This window comes from Dermacentor albipictus, chromosome 3 (genome assembly GCF_038994185.2).
Source record: "Dermacentor albipictus isolate Rhodes 1998 colony chromosome 3, USDA_Dalb.pri_finalv2, whole genome shotgun sequence".
Taxonomy (NCBI): Eukaryota; Metazoa; Arthropoda; class Arachnida; order Ixodida; family Ixodidae; genus Dermacentor; species Dermacentor albipictus.
This window is the reverse complement of record NC_091823.1, coordinates 137,795,012-137,816,425: the sequence shown is the minus strand read 5'-3', so window position 1 is coordinate 137,816,425 and position 21,414 is coordinate 137,795,012. Positions and strand designations below refer to the sequence as shown.

Genomic DNA, 21,414 nt, shown 5'->3' with positions numbered 1-21,414 from the left:
CGTACTGAAGTCGACTGGTAAGAAAGTATTCTAGCCTTGTTAGTAATTTATTATCCAAGTTCAACGCCGAAAGTTTGACCATAAGGGGTGTGTGGCATACTTTATCGAACGCTTTCGCGGAGGCTAAATATGTCGTATGTCGTCGTCGTTGTCGTCGTATAATAATAATAATAATAATAATAATTATCTATTGTTCCTTAAGAGCCCCTGTCGGGGTATTACAGAAAGGGGGAGCGTATACAAGGTAGATAATAAAAACAAAGCTCATAAAAATATAACAGTGTAACACACAGACATAAAGATAAGCAAGGAACGCGACATTTAAAACGGTGCTTGTCAATATTGCCTTTATGCCACAAGCGCCACACACGTCGGCGAATGGTTAGCGCAGCAGGGTGAGTACATAGTGGTTACAGGGGAAGAAAACAAAACAACTCAATACAGGCAAAAGGATAAAATTTCATATCAACACAAATCGGAGCAAAAAGGACATGTCAACGCAGATGATTTAACAACATCGCCTAAAGCCTTGTCGCGTCGTGCTCATTAGTTAGTGAATCGGGCAGCAGGTTCCATTCTTCAATAGCGATCGGGAAGAAGGACTTCTTAAAAGCATTAGTGGAGCCATGAAGTCGTTCGCCGCGATTTGAATTGAATAGGCGGCGCGATGTACGAGTGGGAGGAGATTTAAGGGAACCACGCAGATAGCAGAAATTGAAATATAACTTATGGAATAAACACAGGTGCGCAACTTTTCGTCTGAGAGCTAAGGAAGTGACGCCAAGTGATACTTTAATGGAGCTTACGCTGGAATGAAAGTCCTATGTCAAGGATGAAGCGTGCTGCACGGTTCTGGAGGGATTCAAACATGTTAATTAGGTAGGACTGATCGGGACTCCAGATCACGGATGCATACTCAAGCCTACTGCGGAAAAAAGTTTCATATGCTAGTTTTCGTATGTTAGCGGGGGAAGTGGGAAGTAATCTGATAAAACCTAGTGTACGTGAAGCGTCGGCGTTGATTTTTGTAATATGATCAACACAACTTAATTTGCTATTGATGGTGATGCCAAGGTAACGATAAGATTCCACCTGCAATAGGCCCTCAGAAAATAAAGAATAAGAATTACTTAAATTAGAGCGCCTCCGAGAAATTTGCATAAAATTAAACTTCCTAGCATTTAGTTCCATCATCCCCCACAATGTGCATCCATTTCCAATAAGCTTCACATCGTTCTGGAGGGCAGCTTGATCGTCTTTAGTATTTACGCCGGTAGATAATGCAATCATCTGCGTAAAGGCGGATGGTGGATGAGATCATAGAGAGAGGATGAGATGAGATTTTGCTGTCAACTTGGGAACTTCTGTCCAGTATGGTGTGCAAGCGATGTGGGAAAAGTAGTACTTCTGTGTCTAATGAGTAGTATCGGCGGAAACCGTCTTCAGCACCCGGGAAGAAGTTATTTGAGTCTAAAAGTTTAAGATGGTATAATCCATTATATGCTCCTTAATTTTACAAGGAATGCATGCTCGTTAATGAAATATGAAATTGAGTGGTAGTTAAGAGGACAGTGCGTGCTACGAGATTTATGAATAGGAACCACCTTCTTAATCTTCAAGTCCGACGGTAAGGAACCATTATCAAGTGATTGGTGAAAAATCGCAGTAAAGAAAAGAACTGAGCACATCTTTGTTTGATTTAGAAATTTGAAGTTGTTGTTATCTACGCCACAAGAGGATGAAAGTTTCAGAGTGTTCATTACCATTACTATACCAGCATATTCTATCGTAACAGGAGACATGGGGGGGGGGATTCTGTGAGAAAAAATTATGAAGTTTGCCTGGACCATGAGAAGAAAAATTACTGGTGAAAGCTCTGTTAAATATGCGAAGAGAATCAGCTGGCTGTCTCTGTTCGCCTGAATCATCATTCAGCGATATCCAATAAATTTCACCGCCCTTAGCTATGTTGCAATATTTCTTAGTGTTATTACACAGTAAGTTAGCTAGAGTACAGTCATAAATAGATATCTTAGCTGCGCGAACGGAACTTTGGTAGTCGTCTTCTGCTTAGCACAATTCCAAGTGTTGAGCTGTGCTCTGGAACATTGTCAAACGAAACAGCCACTGCTTTTTTATGATTGTAGAATATAGACTGTGCCAATGAATGAACTTCACTAAAAATAAGTGTGGCTGTTGTCTGAGTAAAAGTATTATTATGCGAAGAATTATTAAATAGTGCCAGTGAAGTCGCTCTATGAAGCTTTCAACTTTTGTTCGGCCAATTTCGGGTGATTTCCTTTTTTTTGTCTGAGTAGTCTATCTAAAATTAAGAAAGCGGATTCGCTGTGGTGTTGGCCACATTGATGGCAAGGATACCGGATGTTGCTACACTCCGTTCTTTCCATAGAATTCCTCGTATGCTGGCCATAACTTCAAGTTTTGTGTAACTACCTGATAGAGAGATCGTGGGAAGCCACGCAAGAATTTTGCTAAATCCTAGTTTACTGCATACAGAATTATTGGCCAAAAGATGTGAATAAAAATAAAAATTGAAACAGCAAGGACCTCGAACAGTCAGAAAAAGTAGTTAGTTTTTTTTTTCAACTGCGCCTTTTATATTACGCCGTTCAGTACCAATCTTGTTTTCATTACTGCTGCAGTCTCACGAGTAAAATGAGCCAAACAAGCATCGCATGTTCTCGCAGTCGACAATGCCTCAGAGGACGCGAGCATACACAGCAATGCATATCAGTCGTACTAAATGTTTGCCCACTTCTCTTTGTCTCGCCACAGACACAGATCTTTCCGATAAAGGTGCCGATGGCGGTAGTGACGATGGATCTGAAGAACAAAGGCGACCGGGCGGCGTCTACAAGCCACACGCTAACCAAGGTTTGTACCTTAATGAACACTTGTGCCACAGCGCCCTCTCTACGGCCACTTAGAGTAATCACAAACATACATAACGTAATGCGTCTAGATAAATAAAAATAAAAAAATTCAATGATTGAAAAGGCACATCGAATGATCATGTGGAAAGGCTTGTGACAGGAATCTTTCGCGAGTGTTGACTGCGACTCCACTAGCTAGAGAGCTCGACATATTCTCCCCCCTATTATGAAATGCGCTTTAACTTAAAGCTCACGCTTGACATGATCTAAGTGAGGCCTAGAGCGTGAATGTGCCGAAAGCCTTCATCGTATTTCCATTATTTTGTTGAAGGCGAGCATGGGGTTCGAATTAGGATTGATTTCCGGAAACCGAGCGTAAGCCACCTGCGCGTGAAAGATCAAAACACAAGAACCGCAAAGGCGTACAACCGACGCCATGAGCATTGATCTTACAATCGAGGTTTTTTGCTTATGAACCCACATATACAAGTACAAATAATGGAAGCAATATTGTCACGTGGTGGTGACGTTGAATAACACAGTAGCAATACTGTGAACAAGAAAACTAACTTTTATTGGGCGAACCTGTGCCCACAAGACAGGCTACACTTATAGAACAACGATGGCGGCGAACACGCTCGGTGATCGTCGAAAATCTGATCAGCGAGTCAAGCGCGTCGGCTTTTATAGATCCGTCGTGGAATGTTCCAGGCGCGTCCTGCGCTGCACGATAACATTTGTTAGGCGGCCAAACGTGGTCGCCCGATAAAGATAAGTACACGTGGCAATATAAAAGGCAGAGCATCAGTCAAAAAACACCAATAAAAATATCGGGTCGCATATTTGAACAGTCACCTTTTATCAAGGTACGTGGTTAGTTTTTATTTCATTAGAACGTGGCAGAAAATAAAGCTCATTGTAAAAATATTCACATCAAGGCGAAGGCGCCGGCGGGGGGGGGGGGGGGGGGGGTGCATAGAAGTGTCTTATAGCTTTCATATTTATTCCACTTCTAAAATTTTGCGCGTACATTTACCGCTAATCTCATTGCCATTGTTTGTGCAAACTGTCCCACTCAGCAATGGTCCATACAATGGAAAGCTCACTAACAGGAAAGCGCACGCTCAAGGTTGGGCGCGCGATCTGTGGTCCATGCTTTGAGATAGTGGCCTGTTTATTCGACGTACGCTTCTTTCATCACAGTCAGACGGAGTATACAAAACATTCGTAGCAGCTGACAAACATCTGACAGAGTTACTCAGTGCTGCCTCGGGTTATACAACCTCCAGTGGTAACTTACTAGCATGTGCAGTTTACAAAGGCGACTAAACCCACAGATGACGACGTCCACGCCTCTCTTTCTGAGAATTTTTGAACTATAGAAGAGCGCGAAATAACTCGGAATAGGTTTTTTTTTTCTTGCTGGAACATCAGTATCATAGCTGCCATATTTCAAAGTGCCAGCTTTATTAGCTCCCTAAATTGGTTGCGTGTAATAGACGAATGGAAACGCTTGGACAACCCCGCATCAATAGGGTCACAAGTCTGTATGTGGAAGCCAGTTTCATTCATATACCTGCATGACTTAGGCAGACCGTTAACAAAGGTTAGGCGTCTAACCATTCTCATTATAAGCTTAGAATGTGCTGAACTATCGAGGAGTAACAGTTTGTTGCCTCGGCGTTTGTAGGCCCAGCACACACGGGTTCGTAAATACAACGCTAAAATGAACCAAATGCAGCCATTCCGTGGCACTCCCTGCGTCAAACTTCAGGGCCTAGGCGCCGAGGAAGCATGTTCATTGTAGTTACAGGAATGAGGCGGTAAGTACTGTTGTCGCAGTACAAAAACATTAAATATGGATCAGCCCACATAAAAAGAGGCAAAAGAGGCAATCCCTCAAATGGTCGGGCCAACTAAATGTTACTCAAAGGAGAAGCAATACGTATACGAATGCACATTTTTTTTCGCTGTATGGAATTCGAGCCATTTCACGACGTATTCCATAATGCGAAAATTAAGTACGCTTCAGCTCGCTGTTTTCTAAACGATATATACGTACGTAGAACAAAAAGCAAAAATGGTCATTGTCTCAACAAGCGGGACAGCGGAACACAAGTACAACTTACACCGTGCTCGTTCTGGCGATTGACCCCGGTATTCACAAGTGCTCCTCGACTCGACCCTCTACCCGAAACACCCCTTCAGTGAAGGAAAGCCCGAGCGTTTTGCTCGAGAATCTCAAGGTAGCCCCGCACCGCTGCCTCCAATCGCTCTTCGTGTGCAGTTAGAGGGTAAGCAAGGCTGCGATGTGATCTGTGCCTCGCCTTGTCTGCTTTTTACCTGTTGCCTCTATAGCTTTTCATTTCACAAAGATGCTGCGCATCTTCAAGGGCGTTGTTTTACGGCCAAGTGAAATACTCAGGTGTGCTTCGGCAATGGCGTAATTATACAGCGGCGCGGAAACAGGTAGGTCATACTGTAAAAAATAGCGCCACTCCATGGAGTGATTTGTCGTGCTTTTCCGCACATAAGTCAGTTGATGACTTACATACAGGTATTCTGCGGTCGATCGCCGAAAGCACTAGAGCGGGGTAAAAGGCCTGACGCTTCCATTATAGGTGCGAGCGTCAGTGCTTCACATCTTTCTCGCGGAATATCGTACAAAAGCTGCATCAGTTCAAGTACGGCGTGATAGAATGCGACTGCGGCGGACTTCGACCACCGAAAAGAGAACAACTCTCAAGATTCCTGCCATTAGTGGGTGTATTGTTTCTGTGTCAGATTGCTTCTTGTAGATCTGGCTGCGCAAGCGCCACCATTCTCCCCGCCTGAGCGGTTTGTATTTGGATAGATGGTCCCTCCCTACGCTAATCTTAGGACGGCGAAGCGCGCTACAATAAGGCTACCGTCTCTGTGAACAAGCAGGTACGTCGCTATAATTTTTGCAATTTTTCTTGCTTTCCACCAGTTAGTTGCTCTTATAAAACAACGGGTGCAGCGTACTTTTCCGTAGAAAGTGGACATTCGATGGTATTCAAAGTCATAAGAGACCGTTACTTGAACGTTGCTTCAAAACACTCGCGTTGGTTAGCTTATCATGCGTATGAACACCCTATCCCAATGAGGAACTTAGCAACCATGAAATGGCGTTTCTGATGATTCCTTCATGCTTATGGATGTGCTTGCGATTTTTATTTCAATATGTAACCAAAAATAACAGCACAACAGAGTATAACTTTGGACCTCATATTATTTTTTATTGTGATAAAAAAATGTAGCAGTGACGTAGCTCCTAATACAAACAATGCTAGGAAATGGTTGCAGATATGTGTCACTTTTCTTTATCAGAAATATTCCATCTATTAGTGGGTGCATTAAATGGGTGTCAAATCTCTGTATGTCTCTCTGGCTACACAAGCGCCAGAACAACTTAAAAACCTTATTTGCAAATATAAATAAAAACCGCATCGCATCACAAAAAAGAAAATAAAAACCCTGAATGAAAGTATTTACAACAAAAAGTGAACTAAAAAACGAATAGAGTGGGGTCAGATTGAACTCGACCCTCTTTGAACCTATAAAAAATATTGCTGCTGAATCATTTTGTCGTGCCATTCCCAACCCATTTGCACAAGGGAAATTTTTTAGGTCATATACAGCGATTTGAATGTTGCGGCCATGGGCGCAACAACCTTTGCAAAAAAACAAATCTCGCAATATACAATAATATACGGAGCGCCTTTTTAATCTTCTAGCAGCTATAATATGAATCGCCCCTTCTAATTCTCTCCCATTAGCGAGAGCTACCTTATTTCACTATGTGCTTTGTGGTGAAGAATTAGGGTGACGACGGGTTGATTTTGACCTGCTGGAAATTTTACAAATCTTAGAGAAACTACACAACTATTGGCGTAGAGCGTATTAAAAAGTACTGAAGTCGATGCGAAATTAGTTTCAATATGGAAGAGGTCCAAACATTGAAAAAACTGAAAATGCCTGATGTTCAGGCACATAAATAATAATGGAGCGGCTTAAGTAATGATGAATGGTCAAATTAATTTTAAAGCTTGTACTAAAGATATGCATTTCTGATGGTCTAATCGGAGTATTTTTGTTTTAAGCGAGAAAATTATGTTCATATAGAGCGTTCACTTTGGCCGTAAACATAAGCGCCGGCCAGTGAGTGCGCTTCACAGCAGTGGACACTTCACCGGGGCAACTGAACGATGCGACAACCATGCGGCTGGTAATATGGTGCTTGGCTTTACGGTCTCACATGACCGGAAACTTAGAAACGTGGCAGGCAGGAACGTCATTCCTGGGAGCAGCTATTTTACTCTCACATCGCCACATAGGTGAAGGTAGGACAGGCGCAGTATGGCTCCTAGGACTCATATCGTGTGCCTTGTTTTGTCGCTTTCAAAAGGTTGCAGCTCTTCACTGCCTTACCGACCGCCCTTGGCCATTACAAAGCACGTGTGGCGGAGTAAGAGTTGAGCCCACAATTATTAGACATCTGCAGTGATGGCTCGAAATTGTGAAAAGGTACCCCTAACTTTGAGAGAGATCGTATTATCCAACCTTGCTTGCATTTTAACTTTTTTCCTTTTCAATCCTTCTCTCTGGCACGCACAGCAATTCTTCAGCCAACGGGGTGCATGTATATGTCCTGTATAGGGCTTCTCAAGACTGGCCCTGGCTGCCAACTAATTCATGGTGTCGCCGACCCGGTTAGAAGCGCTCTTGCCATGAAACGTTTCAAAAAAGTTTTGTTCTGCCGATAAAATTAAAATGTTTTTCACACTATCGCAGACATTCAACATTTTTCTTGTTCTTGTACTGTGATGATGCACCGTCTGAAAGCTAAATAATTATGAGATATACAGTCCTCAATCACGAGGAATTTAGCACGATGGGCACGAGATTGTACGGTGCGATTCTGTGTGACGAAGGGATGAAACGTCGCTTCCGTATTAACTCAGTGATACTATACGGCAGCATCTTTTGAAGAAAAAAGAATGATTTTGTACGGTGAAGTGTCAATTCGTCATCCTGTAGGCTCGTTGTGAGCTCTCTTAAGCAATTTGCTTCTTCTATTCTCACGAAATGTTGAAACTTGAGATCTTGTAGCGTGTCTAAAGGCTTCTCGGAAAATTGAGTGGCAATTAAAATGATTATTTTGAGCCTGTGGCGTATACTACTGACCGAATGCTGAACATTGACGTGGTCAATTAAACTTTGATGACGAAAGATAAGTTATACTGTACAAGTTCATTCATGAATCCAAAAATAAAATTTCTTGAAAAATCTTTATGCTTACCAATTCACAGGCACAATTTTCAGGTGCAGAAGCACTGGCCATACAGTACGACATCTTTTTTGCATCATATCGGCCGTACTAGGATAATAAATATTAGCGTCTTCTTGCCTGCGCTAAAAGCTACCGCAGAATCGCCTTTAAACTTAAGCAGCCAAATGGTATACCCTACATTCTTTCTCGGCATGCGTGCTGCATCCGATGTCAGCTGAGTAATTGTTTGGGGACATCGTCCTTCTAGATCTTCGCCTCTTCCCGTTCTCAGCATCCACGATCGCGCGAAAACCAAACTGAATCCTACGACGCCCTCTTGTGTAATACACGCTGTACGGCTGCAAACAGTGAGCATTACGTCATCTCAGATGTGGCTTGGTCTTCCGCAGAAAACACCTAGTGGCTCCGCTGATCGCAGGCCACGGCATTTTTCCTGCCTAAGCTATTATATAATAATATAATATATAAACAATATTTCCTTTGTATATGGGCTTATTTTAATAAAGTTGGCAGTTTTAGTGCATCATCCTGTGGTCATCTGCTAGAATGGAAGGTATACTTCGGCTTCGCCCAGCACTACCTGGTAGGCCTGAGCACTTCTACATTTAGTTGTACAGACCAAGCTTCTTCCTGCATAAGAACACAGGCGCCCCGTGTAAAATATGGCAACACAGTGGTGTACTCGGACCATTCGCAATGTTTGTGCTACGTGCCGCCATGAGATGCGACTGCAGGACGAACCGTGCATCTCACGGGCTGTGTCAGCGATGCGAGCTCTAGAGCAAAGTTCACCTGTGCAGAAGCTGGGCTGAAGAAACCATTCGGCTCCGTAGCACGAATCACGCGGGTCAAGAAGCGATCGAGAAGCAGTCTAGAAGCGTTGACTATGGATGACTCAGTGTTTCATATACACTTTTGCTATGACAACATCTTTCTAAGCCAACTGTCTTACTTTTCTTGGTGGCACCTACTTCGTCGGCGGTGCCATGCTAAACCGGAGAATGGGTGTAGGATTAGTATTATCAAAAAAGCCATCAGCTGAGAACACAAATCAGCATACCATTTTAGCTGCGAGGCCGCTGTATCTTTCGTTTTCCCCCGGAGACGCGCGTGGCACAGTGAAGCGGACTTGCGGGCCGGCGTCCAAATGTATTGAACCATGTATTTTAAATGCAGCGCATTTAAAATACATGGTTCAATACATACAAATACACCGTTTCATTTCCTTTTTTATGGTTGCTCCTCATTCAGTCCGAACTACTCGCCCATTTAGTTCAGTACTTTTTCAAGGACTTTACTGCCAACTATTCAGTCAGTCTCTTAAGTGGTATTGTGCATCTAAAACTTGTCGAATTTTCTAAAAGTCGGTAAACTCTGCGCTGAATCAAAGTATTGTTCCACCCCAATCACACTCTGGGAAAAAGTAGTGGCCACCAATAGGCGGGATTACGTAGGCGCAAATACTGTTATAGCGGCGACCATAGTTGTAACGTCCTCTGTGTACTTTTGTATATTTGTGTTTTTTTTGGCAATGTAGGTTTCACCCACCACCGCAACATTCGTAACACTGTAAGAGGTAGCCAAAATGTTTTTCTTGCAAAAAAAGTTCACGAGAACGAATAGAATAGCAAAATGATTCACCACAATTTTTTGGCATGGAATCGGAAAAGTTCGAGCGCAATGTTTGGGACGTTTGGTTTGGAACGGCAAATACTTCAGCTAAATTTGATCTGCCTTAACATAACTGTATGTTTTCACTAGCCTCTTCTCTTTTGCAGGAACCAGGCTGCCAACAAAAGCGCACACAACTGTCTTTTGAAGTGTGCTATATGTGCTGCGCTTGCATTGTTGTACGAGCGGAGAAGAGCTCCAGCCTATATGACCTAATTCACTGCAGAACTTGTTGCACTAATCTGGCTGAGACTTTTATCTATTTTCCGACATCCTAACAGCTCAAAGATCACGAACAGATGAATTTTGACTGCACGTATTTGGCTTGACCTTGTAGCTGACACCACTTTATTTCTTGTTCAAGTTTCGTTTTTTCATCCATATTTATTGATACTGTACGAGTCCCTTAATAGTTTCTACTAGATGTGAGTGTCAATCTGTAAAACTATAAATTACCGTTATTCTAGTGTTTTTCTGTTCTGATACGATTGCCAAAACACCTTGCACTCTGATCCTACAAACGCAGGCAGTACTGCTACTGACGAAGTTATTCTATGCAGCATATAACACCATCCGTGTTCTAGACCGTAACCCCTCGGGTGTAAGCTCCTGACGTTATGCAGCAGTAAATCTTTCCAGAAAACATGCTCTTTCTTCTCTAGTTGTAGCTTCAGCTCAGATGACTTATGAAGGTCGGATAATAAGTTTATTCCATTTAATGCAGATGGCTTTGTTCACTTCTGTGGGGCTTGCAGATGTTCAGCAATGGACTAAGCAAGAAAATGCAGTGTAGCGGTTTGTCCACTCGGATCCCACTATAGGTCAAACGATGATGCAAACTGCCACATGGGTGACGCTGAGAAACACAGTAAAGAGTGCATTACTATAATTCTTACAAAAAAATGAGATCAACTAAGAAAAATATGTTTCATAATCGACATACACTAGTTCATGCTAAATTAACTTCAGTATACCACGGAAAATTAAAGTTGTGACTAGAAATTCTACCAAATGGCTGCATTACAAATTGTGGGCCGTAAGAAAGCTCACCTCTCTACAGTTACACATTATGGGCAACGGATGACTTCATACTGAAATGATTTTGCGCCAAAAAACAACACACCCAAGAAACACGGTGACACCGTGGGCGCTACTTCAACTGTTTAATGAGGGTGCAAGCACTCGACATATATAGCCCTCCAATACACCGCGCATGCGTACAAGGCAACATGGAGTAGAAAGTCTTATCAGAGTAGGCACGATAGCAACTTCAGCTCAGCCTCGTAAAAAAAAAAAAACGATGTATCACTAACACAGTTCGGACACGCTTTCTTGACGTAGAAGGCTTCCGATGTTTCACGCGATGTCTGATGCCTGTCTCTGCCCAAAATCCTCGCATCGCGGAAACGTGGAAAACAATCGGTGCAAGCAGTGCAGTGTTCCACAAGTCGCTCACCTTCATTATGTTTTATACCTTTTGCATGTTCCCTAAGCCGGTCGTTCACACAACGGCCTGTCTGTCCAAGGTAGGATTTTCCGCAGGACAGAGGAATTTCTTATAGGACTTTTGTGGCACACTTTAGGAAATGCTGGCCATGCTTGTTCGGAAAGCCAGGCATTTGGCTTTCGCAAGTTACGCGATGGCTTAGCTTCGCAGACCATGTAGATGACCATGCTCTACCAAAACAAGTATTTGCTATACCTGTCGAAGAGGAGTAAAAGCTGAACGCTTTCTTTTTTCGCAACAACAAAGCTGTTCATGTTTGTGGTTCTGAAAACATTGCGTCCAATTCGCCATTTTTTTTCAATGTGGCGAGATGTCACAGTAATATTGACACGTGAACTCATTTCTCTTTTAGGGGTGAGCGCTTTTAACGTCTAAAAATGTTATCGCTCAGCGCAGGACGCACGCGTCTACCTGTATCGGAAGTTTCTAGAATGTTATCGATGCTTCTATCCGCTGTCCGTTGTCACCGTACAAGTTTAACGACGTTAGGCGGGGTGGAGTGGTAAAATATTGGGTGAGAAGCCTTAGGGCGAAAGTTGGAATCCCCGGCTGAGGTTTACGAATATTTTACTTCCCATTTTTACTTTTTTTGCACTAACAAGATTACCTAGTCCTAAATAGCTTTCTGTTGATTTTTGAATTAAATATTCATCAAGAACATTCGACTACAAACAAAAGATAACTGAACGTCCCAAAGCACGACAGAGTGATATTTAATGTTGTGTTATTTAACTGGGATTTACTTTTATAAAATCGTGCTACCGTAGTCGGGGGAAGAAGGGCATGGATCAAAAATTAATCTTTATAAAATTCTCGTCCACCTTCCGAAATTATTGTTTATACTATGACGTGTATTGATAAATCATACTGCTTGCTCTGCTGTTTCACATACAAGCTTTGAGGCATATTTGGGACTTCTCGCAAACCACCATCAGTTTGTTCACCCATAATTATCCCGTCACATTGCAGCCGGCACATTCAGAATATTCATGATGAAATATCAAGTTTTCAGTTTTTTTTATTCCAATAGCGATTACATGGATACTGCAGATGAATTTTTGCCGCCGTCATCGCTGTGGGCGTCGGTTTCGCCGTGAGGTACCGTATGAGTGAAAGCGTGTGACGTTGAGCCTCTGCACGTGGTTCAATCTCACTTCCGCAGGTGAGGGACGCGGCTCAATACTTGCCCGGATGCGTGCCCGGATGTGTGGTCGCGCGAGGCAGGTGGGGCGTTCTTTTACGGCGGCTGCTAGGGTGCTTCGATGCCCTCGTCGCCCGCCGCTCCGTACAGAGTGGAGACAACTGTGGCGTCTACTGCAAGGATGGGTGGGAGAGAACTATCAATAATCACAAAAGCAACAGTGTGTAATGTGTTTTTAGTGGCCAAAATTTGGTATGTTTTGCAAGCATTGTGCGCATCAAGAGTCAGCATACAAAGAATACACCGGCAGTTTGCGATCTTCATTTGTGGTTCCGTATGGGAGCGCTCTAGTCGCACTAATTTGTTCAGAACAGTGAAAAGTGGAGGCCTAGGGTTGGTTCATCTCTTTTTAAGACAAGTTGTGTCGAGATTTTTGTTCCTACGTGATCAGAAAGATACATTCTTGTGCACAGTCCTTTAAAGGCGTTTGAGGAACGCATTGCCTTAATTCGTTGTGTCCTCCGATTACAGCACAGGACCTAGGCTCAGAGACTTCCTGCGAGAAGTCGTATTGGCCTTTCACTTCCTACATACGCGCTTTTCATTTAATTACCTTGCATCTGTTAAACGGAAAGGACTGTACAAAGATTTACTTGATGTATCATTGCCTGTGACTGCCTATCGTTCTATGTACCGCATTGAATCCAGAGGAAGAAACGTGCTCAAGCGAGTGAAGCGGATGCCGATACGGTCATCCGCAAAAACCTTTTTCTTCCATTTACACAGTAGAACGCTACCAGTGAAGCCATGGCTAAGAGAAAGGGGAATCTTTGTGCCGTGGTCTGTCAACTGCTAAATATGCAGGCAACCAGAGACGATTGAGCATATCTTTCTTGATTGTTCAGATGCAATGTTCTTGTGGGACATCCTACAAAGAACGTTGAAAAAAGAAGTACCGATAACACCGTACGGCATCCGCTTCTTGCCAACTGAGAACGCAGATATGCCATGTGACATGTTTATGGCAATATGTTTACATAGCCTGTGGAAAACAAGAATGGATGAGCGTCATGAGAGGCTTGTTATTCATTCTTCGAGAGAGCATTTCATTGAAAGCGTGCTATATCTGCGTGAAGAACAGAACAGAACCACCCGAATGGATACATATATTGGATGAACTAGAGCTAATCATGTGTTTTTAACTATTCGCAAGGGCCCAAGACGGTCATTGCTTTTACCATTATGAAGTGTATCTGTTTAAGCCGTATGTGTACGTCGAAGACCCCCCCCCCCCCCCAAAAAAAAAAAAAAACTGCGGCGTCTACTACGGCGTTGGTCACGCGAATGGCGGACGCCGTAGGGACGGACAGTCGGTCCTCGTGTGTCTTGAAAGCAATCTGCGACGTGGCCAAAGTGCGCGCCCGCGCGGGCCCCATCTTCAAAGCGATATGCGACGTTTGCAGAGTGCGCGTAGTGCCGGCCGCTACGTATGCGTTTTGCTTTCGACGTTTGTTCACACTGAAGCGAGGGATGCCTGAAGATCAACTCGATTGCTCCTGCCCTGATCCCTCACTGCAGAGTTTTTACAGCAACTTCCCGCGGCTCATCGAGGGAGTAGCGTTTAAGGTTACCTGTGCGCGCGTGACGCCGTGCTCGTTAATTTAGCTAAACGCGTTCGCGGGCTAGTTGGCTTCAGTCCATGATAGAATGTGTAAGCGCGACTGAACAACGACGCAGAAAGAAGCTGACACACAAAGACAGCGCTGTCTCTCTGTGTGTGTTTCTTTTTGCGTCCTGATTGACTCACGCGTACACATTCTATCGTTGTTAGTTCAGTTAGTAAGCGAATCCTCACAAGTTTATACGGCCGGCAAAACTAGTATCATTACTTCCTACAGCTATCTACTAATTTGCTACCGCAATCGGTGGTTCGCCTTCCGGGCGGAACTGCGAATATTTTAGCCCTTACTCTTTAGAGCTCCGTGTGCGCGCAGGCTAAACAGTACACTACCCCGTACTTCACAACTTCTTATATCCTCAGTGTCACTCAGGTTGTATCCCTACAAGTTGTTGAGCGTGTACAAAACTGCAGATCTCGATATAAATGGCAAACTCTTGTCCTTGTTCAAAGAAAACTTGCATACCTGCTTGCCAAATCCGACATGCTATCCAATGGTTCTAACCTTTTTTGTCGCACTACATGTCCCGAACAGTGCCCGTCATAAACATTATTTAGGTACCTAGGTACCTAGGTACCTTAATATTCTCAATGCAAAGAAGTTTGCCGGAACAAATCCGAGGGGGCATCCTGTTTACCCACCTTTACATGTTTGAAAAAGGTTAGTATTTAGTTCTCCGACTTGATAAAGCTGATCAGCGTTGTAGCCATTTCTTTATTTATTTATTGAAATGCTTGTATTATTGGCCTACTGATTCTATAGTATGTACCAGAAGAAGTGTCTTGTTACATCAGTGCTTTATATTGTATTTAGGTCGCTTGTGTTTTGACGTATGAAAGTAAGTCGGTTTCAGGGACTTTTAAACCATTGTCTTAAAAATTTGTTATTGTTGGTGTTCTCCATTTTTTCTATGTACAGTGCATTCGTCCTAGTGGCGAGTGAATTAACGGCTCAGGGTATTTCTCACGCTGCAGAAAGGATAAGTTTTTTTTCGGCGTCCGCTCGTTGTGATGACAAAAGTGTACCACGAAGAGAAATAAACTCGTATTTCATTATGTGCTTGCAAGTAGGCCGTAGAGTACATCAACACATGTTTTGGCAACGTTAGTAGTTTGACAACGACATGTTGTAACGCGCATTGTCCACTTCAATGCTATCGCGCGATTTCATATGCGTAATCGTGCCCGCAGTGACATCGAATTACGCAACTATTTCAGTCCCCACACAAACTTCAGGGATGACGCCCCCTGGAGTGGTGCCTTTGGGCAGCACATTTGTGCCTCAAACAGCTGCTGCGGCAACACCGAAGCCAGCGGTTGCGACACCACGGACACCAGCGGTTGGGGCACCACCGACACCAGTGGTTGCGACAACTCCGAAGCCAGTGCTTGCGACCACACCGAAGCCAACAGCTGCGGCACCACCGACACCAGCAGTTGTGATACCACCCACCCCAGCTAGGAAACCACCGACACCAATGAGGGTGCCATCGACAACTACTGCAGTCCCAACATCACCCACTGCCGGCCAAACAACGACAGCAGGCCCGACGACTCGTAAGTTTATTTGCGCCAATTATCCTAGGCAGACGTCTTTTTTAAGCATTGCATCGCATTTCAAAGAGCGCTACAGTGGGGAACGTTCACAAAATTGAATTTTTCGCAAAGACGCTAAATATTAAGGGCGAAGGGTACAAAACTACTTGTACTGACACACATACGTCGCACCCGCACCCTTCAAGTCCCGCAAGCGTTGGTGCTCCAAGGATAAGCGCTGTGTGAATTGGTGCTGCGCACATTTAGCGCTGCATAGTGGCATTGCCTAACAATGCATGTGTTTTACGTCATCGTTGTGTAAAGCGCTAGGAGGAATATCGCGCGGCTATCTCGCCTAATGCAGAGGGTTCGGCACCTATTACCGACAGTTAATGCTTTCCCCGACTTTTGTTCTTTACCTTGCTATTTTTTTACATTTCCGTTAGGAACAACAAACACGTTATTATGTTTTCCATGACTGCATTGCACATTGCTTCAAATGGTTCTGACCAACATAAAGCTGGGCCCTAGTTACCCCTTCTCATTTATTGCATAGCAAGGATGAACACTCCCGCAGGTTTGGTCCTATCACGTCGCACACAAATGCTAATCAGCCAGCTGTGTGCCCCTAAAATGTTCGTAGGCTAAGTGGCGTCATGATAAAAAGGATATTGCACATCCACCACGATGGTCATGGGTGGTGCTCACTAACGCCCCCTTGGTTAGGCATTGTGCACATATGTGAATACTATAGGTGTGGGATCATTTGAAATTTTCGAAAAATAAATTGAGTATTGTCCGATTAAGTTCAGTCATAGAATACAGCCATTATTCGATTACGTTTTGGAATCGAAGATTCGCTATATTAAGATGCGAAAACTGTTAATATGCTTTTACATAAAACACAAAATTGGAGGCGAAATTGGGTATATTTTATGGTATGTACTGGGGGTATGACGTACTATAGGACGCTGCGTTGCTCGATCTGCTACACTTATTGGCTAAGTACGATCTCTCGCAATAAAATGTATATACATGTGCATTCCGCACTCGGTATTATTTGGCACTATCTGTAGATGGAATAGCAGCGTTCCGTGCTCAAATATAAACAGGAGAACCTTTCATTTGTGCCTACTTTGTAAAGGAGTGGTACCATCTGCCGTAATTTAAACTATAGAAAAGAGCTTTCGTTTTTTCTCACTCAGCCGTTACCGCAAGCACTTGGCACTTTGTTGCTGTATACAAAAACCAAAAAGGTTGCCCTAATAAACACGAAATATATGGCCGCATGTTATTCTCAATACCTTCACTTTGACAATAACAATCTTCTTAGTTGGTCCTAATTATCACTTTGCGCTATTAATAAAAGATCCAGTGCAATGTGTGGTGCATTGGCAGAAACTTTCCATTTTCTAAATACCAGGTAGGTAAAATTTTCTGAGATACATTATTTGCAATGTATTCGCGAAATATTATATAATGGATACTACAGTGAATGTGCGATATAAGTAACCTTAATTTATCGAAATTCATGATGTAAGGAACAATCTTTATTTCCCACTATTAGGTGCAATATGACCGAGTATTTTTTTCGGGATTTAGCGGAGTAAATTTGTGACAGGGTTTCAATTTAACGAAGTTATCGGCAATTTCAAGCATGTACTGGGGAGCCTGTAGGGCTAGTAAATCCAGCAAAAGAGCTGAAAATGTCGGCCGACGCAAAAATTATTTTCACTGCCCTCCCGCACTAATAGTGTGAGTGGAAAAAACGCCATCAAACCACGCTCGTCAGGACGTGGTCGGCAGGAAGCACCGCTGCGCCATTCGTCGTGGTGGTTAACAACTTGCGGAGACCGTGGGGGGCGCTGCAGCTCGCAGCGCATAGCTTGAATTCGGCTTCGATAATATCCATGTACTCGGATGAAATATTGCGTGTTCATGTTAGGCAGTGCTTCCACAGTAGCAGGCGTCTACAAGCTTTTATCGTTGAGTGGCTGTTACTAATTCTATCAGTAACACTCGCCACACATAGCGGCGCACAGGTTAAAGTATTTGGAATCAGGATGCCATACTTAGGGCTGCGGGGTCGCTGATGTTCGCAAGCAGTCAATCTGCGGGTTGGAGCAGGCATGTGGGCAAAAGCAAATACATAACTTAGTGAGGGACACCAAATTAAATTATGCACAGAAAGCTTGATTTTTCATTCCTCCGCCTCAAACTGTTATGCAGTGGCTATAAATGGCTTTTCAGGGTTCTCACACATCATGATCTCCACGTGGTGGAGAAATCCAACCACCGTCTGAATAACGTATGACAACTGGCAGCGCTTGAGTTGCCTTTGTCGAAATTCTAATTGGCCACAAACTGTTGTCTCACCGAGAAAATAAAGAATTTTGCGACATTTAAGAGCGTGGCGACCTCTAGTAGTGACTGACGTCTGCTTGCTAAGCGACTAGGGAAATGAACTTCGTCTCTAGGGTCAGACTGAAAGCTGGTAGCCTGGAATAAATGTGCTAGATAGGTGACACACGGGTTGGCGTTGACAATGTTCTGCGCCTAGAGAGGTGTAACCTGAGTATTATAGTCTGTTGCGATTCCAACCCATCTCCTCAAACTACTTGCGTACCCGGTATACGAATGTTACGCAAGCTTGTACTTGCGCAACAGGTATTGAGTTTGTATATAGGGTGCATCAGCGAACACTTTCAAAATCTTTTAAAGGTTGCCTGTGGCAGATAGCCCAATTTTAGTTTACGAGCCGGTCTACTCGAAGCGGCGGACACTACTCGGACAAAAACTGAAACGCAAATTCGACTAATTAACAGAATCCAATAATTAACTTTGTAACTAAACTTACGAACCATATTGCAGTTTACCAATTCTAGCAGTGGACTTCGCAAGGCGGATCCACATGACGCGAATTCTGAGGACCACACCAGCTTCGAGATACAAGTTCCGAAGTTTGCGAAAAAATGCTTTGGCGCGCCAGTTACTTGTGTGCTTCAGTGCGTGAAATGGCGCTTTGTTAACAAATTAACTGGAACGCCAATGCATTTCTCCGCAAAGTTCGGGAATTTACATCTCGAAACTGGTGTCAACTTGAAATTTCATTCCAAGTGGATCGGCCTTGCGAACTCCACGGCTAGAATTTGTAAACTGCAATAAGGGCCATGGTGTAATTACTTAAAAATTTCATTAGTGCATTTTATTAATTAGTCGATTTTGGATCTAAATTTTTGTTCAAGTATTGTCCGCTGCTTCGAGTAGACCAGCTCATGAACTAAAATTGTGGTGTATGCCACAGGCAAATTGTGAAGATTTTTGAAAGTTTTCGCTCAAACAGGCTGTATAACTGGCAGCGTTCACATCTGCACAGAAATAAGGGTCCAACAAACAACCTTTGCCTGCGCATGCATAGCTAAGTGTTTATGCCTTCTTTTTGCGCTTGCTACTGCACGGCTCTGCATTTTCGTCTTCTAATGACGTTCGCTTTTGAAAAGGGGCTTCTGAAAAAGCATTGAAAGCAGGTGTGTCGTATGTCCACATTCTTGAGAATTTAATTTTTCATGGACACAACTTCGATCCCTAAACTTTTTTGTCTCCGACGTATACGGGATCACCCTAAACCATTCCGGACCCCAGCTATGCTCTCCTGGACGAGCCAGCTCGCCCTTAAGCGCCTATTACTGAATATGCCTCGAGGACCCTGTAGGCAGGGTTTTAGGTGAGAGCTTTACATGCGCCTCGTGTATCAAGCGTTCCCAGATAATGAGCACCCCGGCATAGAGTCGTGTTCTCGCGTGCGGGAGCTAGGTGTCTTCAGACTGTCTCTTTCTTTTCCAGAAATTGTGCGGTAAATATTCCGATGTCGCTGCATAATATTATCTGCAATTTGTTCATTATAACACGCTCTTGATCTCCTTGTAAGATAAAACTGCTCCCAGGCAAAAGTAGAATTCCTGAGTTTTACGTGCTAAAACCACGATTTCATCATGAGCCACGCCGCAGAGGGATACTACGGACTAATTTTGACAACCAGGGTACCATTACCGTGACCCCACTGAACAGGACACGGGCGTTTTTGCATTTCGGCCCCGTCGAAATGCGCCCGCCGCTACCGAGACATGATCCCGCGACATCTTGCTTAGCAGCGCAGCACCATATCCGCTAAGCTACCGCGGCGCGTTGCCAGGCAAAAGTGAAGGCGTATTAGGCACATTTAGATACCGGAATCTGGAAGGAGAAAAAGGCAGTGGTGCTACTGTGCTTAAAGCTTAGGAATTTAAAAAAGCCTTAAAATTTAAGACTAGAAATGAGTTTCAGCGCGTGGTACGCGTACATTAGAGTATAGGGTGTAAAATGTGCCGTTAGATTTTTACTGCACGCATGCACGCAATTACGTATTTTCTTTGCAGAGAAACCGCTGCCAGATGGATCGCTGCTGTGCACAATACGAGCTGGTTTCAAGAGGTCGACGTACACGTTTCCCCTGGATGGACTCTGCACCTTAATAACGTTCGACTCGGTGTACAAGAGCGGTGAGACATTGGCACCACCCTACAAGGAAGACTTCCAATACTTCCTAGATACGTCTAAGCAGGCCAAGAAATCTGAATTTGGAATCGGCATTGAGCAGGCGTAAGTGCATTTACATCGATGGCAATTACTATAGAAGAGTTGCTGCCTGTTATCTTCGAACAGATGATAAGCTCGTGAGGTTCCACTTAAACAAATAAGAAAGGATAAATAATTTTACACGGGAAACCTTGTAGCAACGTTTTTTTAGATTGCAGTGTTTAAAAGAAACTCAAACGTACGGACTGTCTGAATCAGATATTTATTAAGCCCTCACTCTTTTTCTAAACTGTTTTTAAATGTTGCGAAATGTAAAAAAAAATTCAAGTGTGATGTTCATAACAATGTAATGAAGCATTAAAAAAAATGTGTCACTGTTTTGTAAACTGCATGTAAAATGCATGTAATACGGACGAAATTGATCTGTTACATAAAAGTGTGAAATATAACCCAAATATTTCAGAAATGGGTACCTTTCCTAAACATTCAAATAATTGCGCTTAGGCCACAAATTCGCATATCGAATATCTCAGTTTTAGATGCTGCAAAAGGTGCCCATATGAGAACTACGATACTTTTCTTTTTGAGAACTTACGCATGTGCGAACATATTGCTATAACTTTTTTTGTTACTTAGCTAACCTTCGTGAGGTTTTTTAAAAAAAAGAAAGCTCCAGGCCCCAAATTAAAATTTTGCTTCTTTTCGAGTAAACAGCAGGTTTCTGTCCTTTTGAAGTGCAATGGAGTCTATTAAAATCGGACGAGCGATTCTCTCAAAAATACACACCTGCACTGTTCATGTACTTGGATAGGAAAATCAGAGTTGGCCCCCAGCTCAAATTTCCCCGTAAAGCAAATTTCGTCAGGAAATTCGGCTGTGCTTATCCAAAATCGGCTAACCTTGTTTAATGTACGAAGAGATGTCAGGAGGCCCGGTTATGCTGGTCGGTTACAGGAATAATTTTACACGGGTAAGAGATTCACCGGGCAAGCTAGTTCATCGTTCAAACAATGTTCGTGCAGTGACATCGCTTTCATTTCTTAAATTCTCCACAACACAGCAGGTGCACCTTTAACGTGCAGCTGCTGTGACGAGATA

At 43.4% G+C, this 21,414-nt stretch overlaps 1 protein-coding gene across 4 annotated transcripts in view; it reads left to right on the top strand.

The window, feature by feature from the left end:
• The window catches only part of LOC139057935 (uncharacterized), a 115,745-nt gene that overhangs the window by 26,442 nt on the left and 67,889 nt on the right, over positions 1-21,414 (top strand). For 3 of the 4 annotated variants that reach the window (XM_070536734.1, XM_070536735.1, XM_070536737.1), the window contains 3 exons: positions 2,797-2,895; positions 15,424-15,762; positions 20,157-20,379. In XM_070536734.1, coding sequence (XP_070392835.1) covers positions 2,797-2,895; positions 15,424-15,762; positions 20,157-20,379 — 661 coding nt within the window. Of the gene's footprint in view, positions 1-2,796; positions 2,896-12,548; positions 12,713-15,423; positions 15,763-20,156; positions 20,380-21,414 lie in introns of those variants that run through there. The other variant, XM_070536736.1, reaches the window with a different exon arrangement.